This window comes from Fonticula alba (genome assembly GCF_000388065.1).
Source record: "Fonticula alba strain ATCC 38817 unplaced genomic scaffold supercont2.5, whole genome shotgun sequence".
Classification (NCBI taxonomy): Eukaryota; order Rotosphaerida; family Fonticulaceae; genus Fonticula; species Fonticula alba.
Window position 1 is genome coordinate 1 of NW_009242975.1, and position 752 is coordinate 752.

The 752-nt window shown below is 71.5% G+C and overlaps 1 protein-coding gene across 1 annotated transcript; it reads left to right on the top strand.

The window, feature by feature from the left end:
- Nucleotides 1–21: 21 nt before the first annotated feature.
- H696_03226 (hypothetical protein) lies at nt 22–510 on the top strand (the record flags this gene model as incomplete). Its single annotated transcript, XM_009497112.1, has 2 exons — nt 22–327; nt 439–510. Coding segments are annotated over 2 exons (378 nt in total), but the record flags the coding sequence as incomplete, so codon positions are not given.
- Between the last annotated feature and the right edge of the window lie 242 nt (nt 511–752).

Here is a 752-nt window from a genome sequence, read left to right on the forward strand (position 1 = left end):
GGGCTGCTGGCCTGCCCGGAGGCGGACGTCTGCACGGCGTGCAACTCGCCGCTGCTGCTGCACGGGGGCCGGTGCGTGGGCGAGTGCCCGGAGGGCACGTTCGCCGACCCGGACGCCCCGACGCCGGCCTGCCTCGCCTGCCACGCGAAGTGCAAGGCGTGCAGCGGGCCCGAAAGGGCCGACTGCATCAGCCTCCGCTCGCCGGCCAGCCGGCGGCTGGCCCTCGGCCTGGGCCTGGGCATCGGGCTGCTGGTGCTGGTGGTTTTGCTGGCGTTGGTGCTCCTGCTGCTGGTCCGCTTCCGCCGTCAGCGCGGCACGCGCAAGATGGTATGCATGACAGCGGGCTGGCTGCTCCTTTTTTTCCTTCCCCCCCCCCCCCCCCCCCCGCGAAGACGCGCTGACACACTGACACTCTGGATGCTGGCTGCTTGGTTCCAGGCCGACGACGAAGACAGCGATGGTATGTTGCCGGGCATGGCCCCCAGAGCGGCCCCTCCGCGCCGCATGTGACTGACCCCCCCCCCCTCGCCCCCGCCCCGTCCCGCCGCCTTGGCAGACGCCACCATCATGAACACCATGCTGGAGCTGTCGCTCCCGGGCAGCATCCTGGTGAGCATCACGAATGACTTCGCCCCGCTGAACGAGGATGAGCTTGGTGCCGGGACCCAGGCGTCGGTCTTTGCGGCGCGCGCCGTCGGGGCCGGCATCTCCGACCGGCTGGGCTGCCCGGGCACCGTGGCCATCAAGCAGCT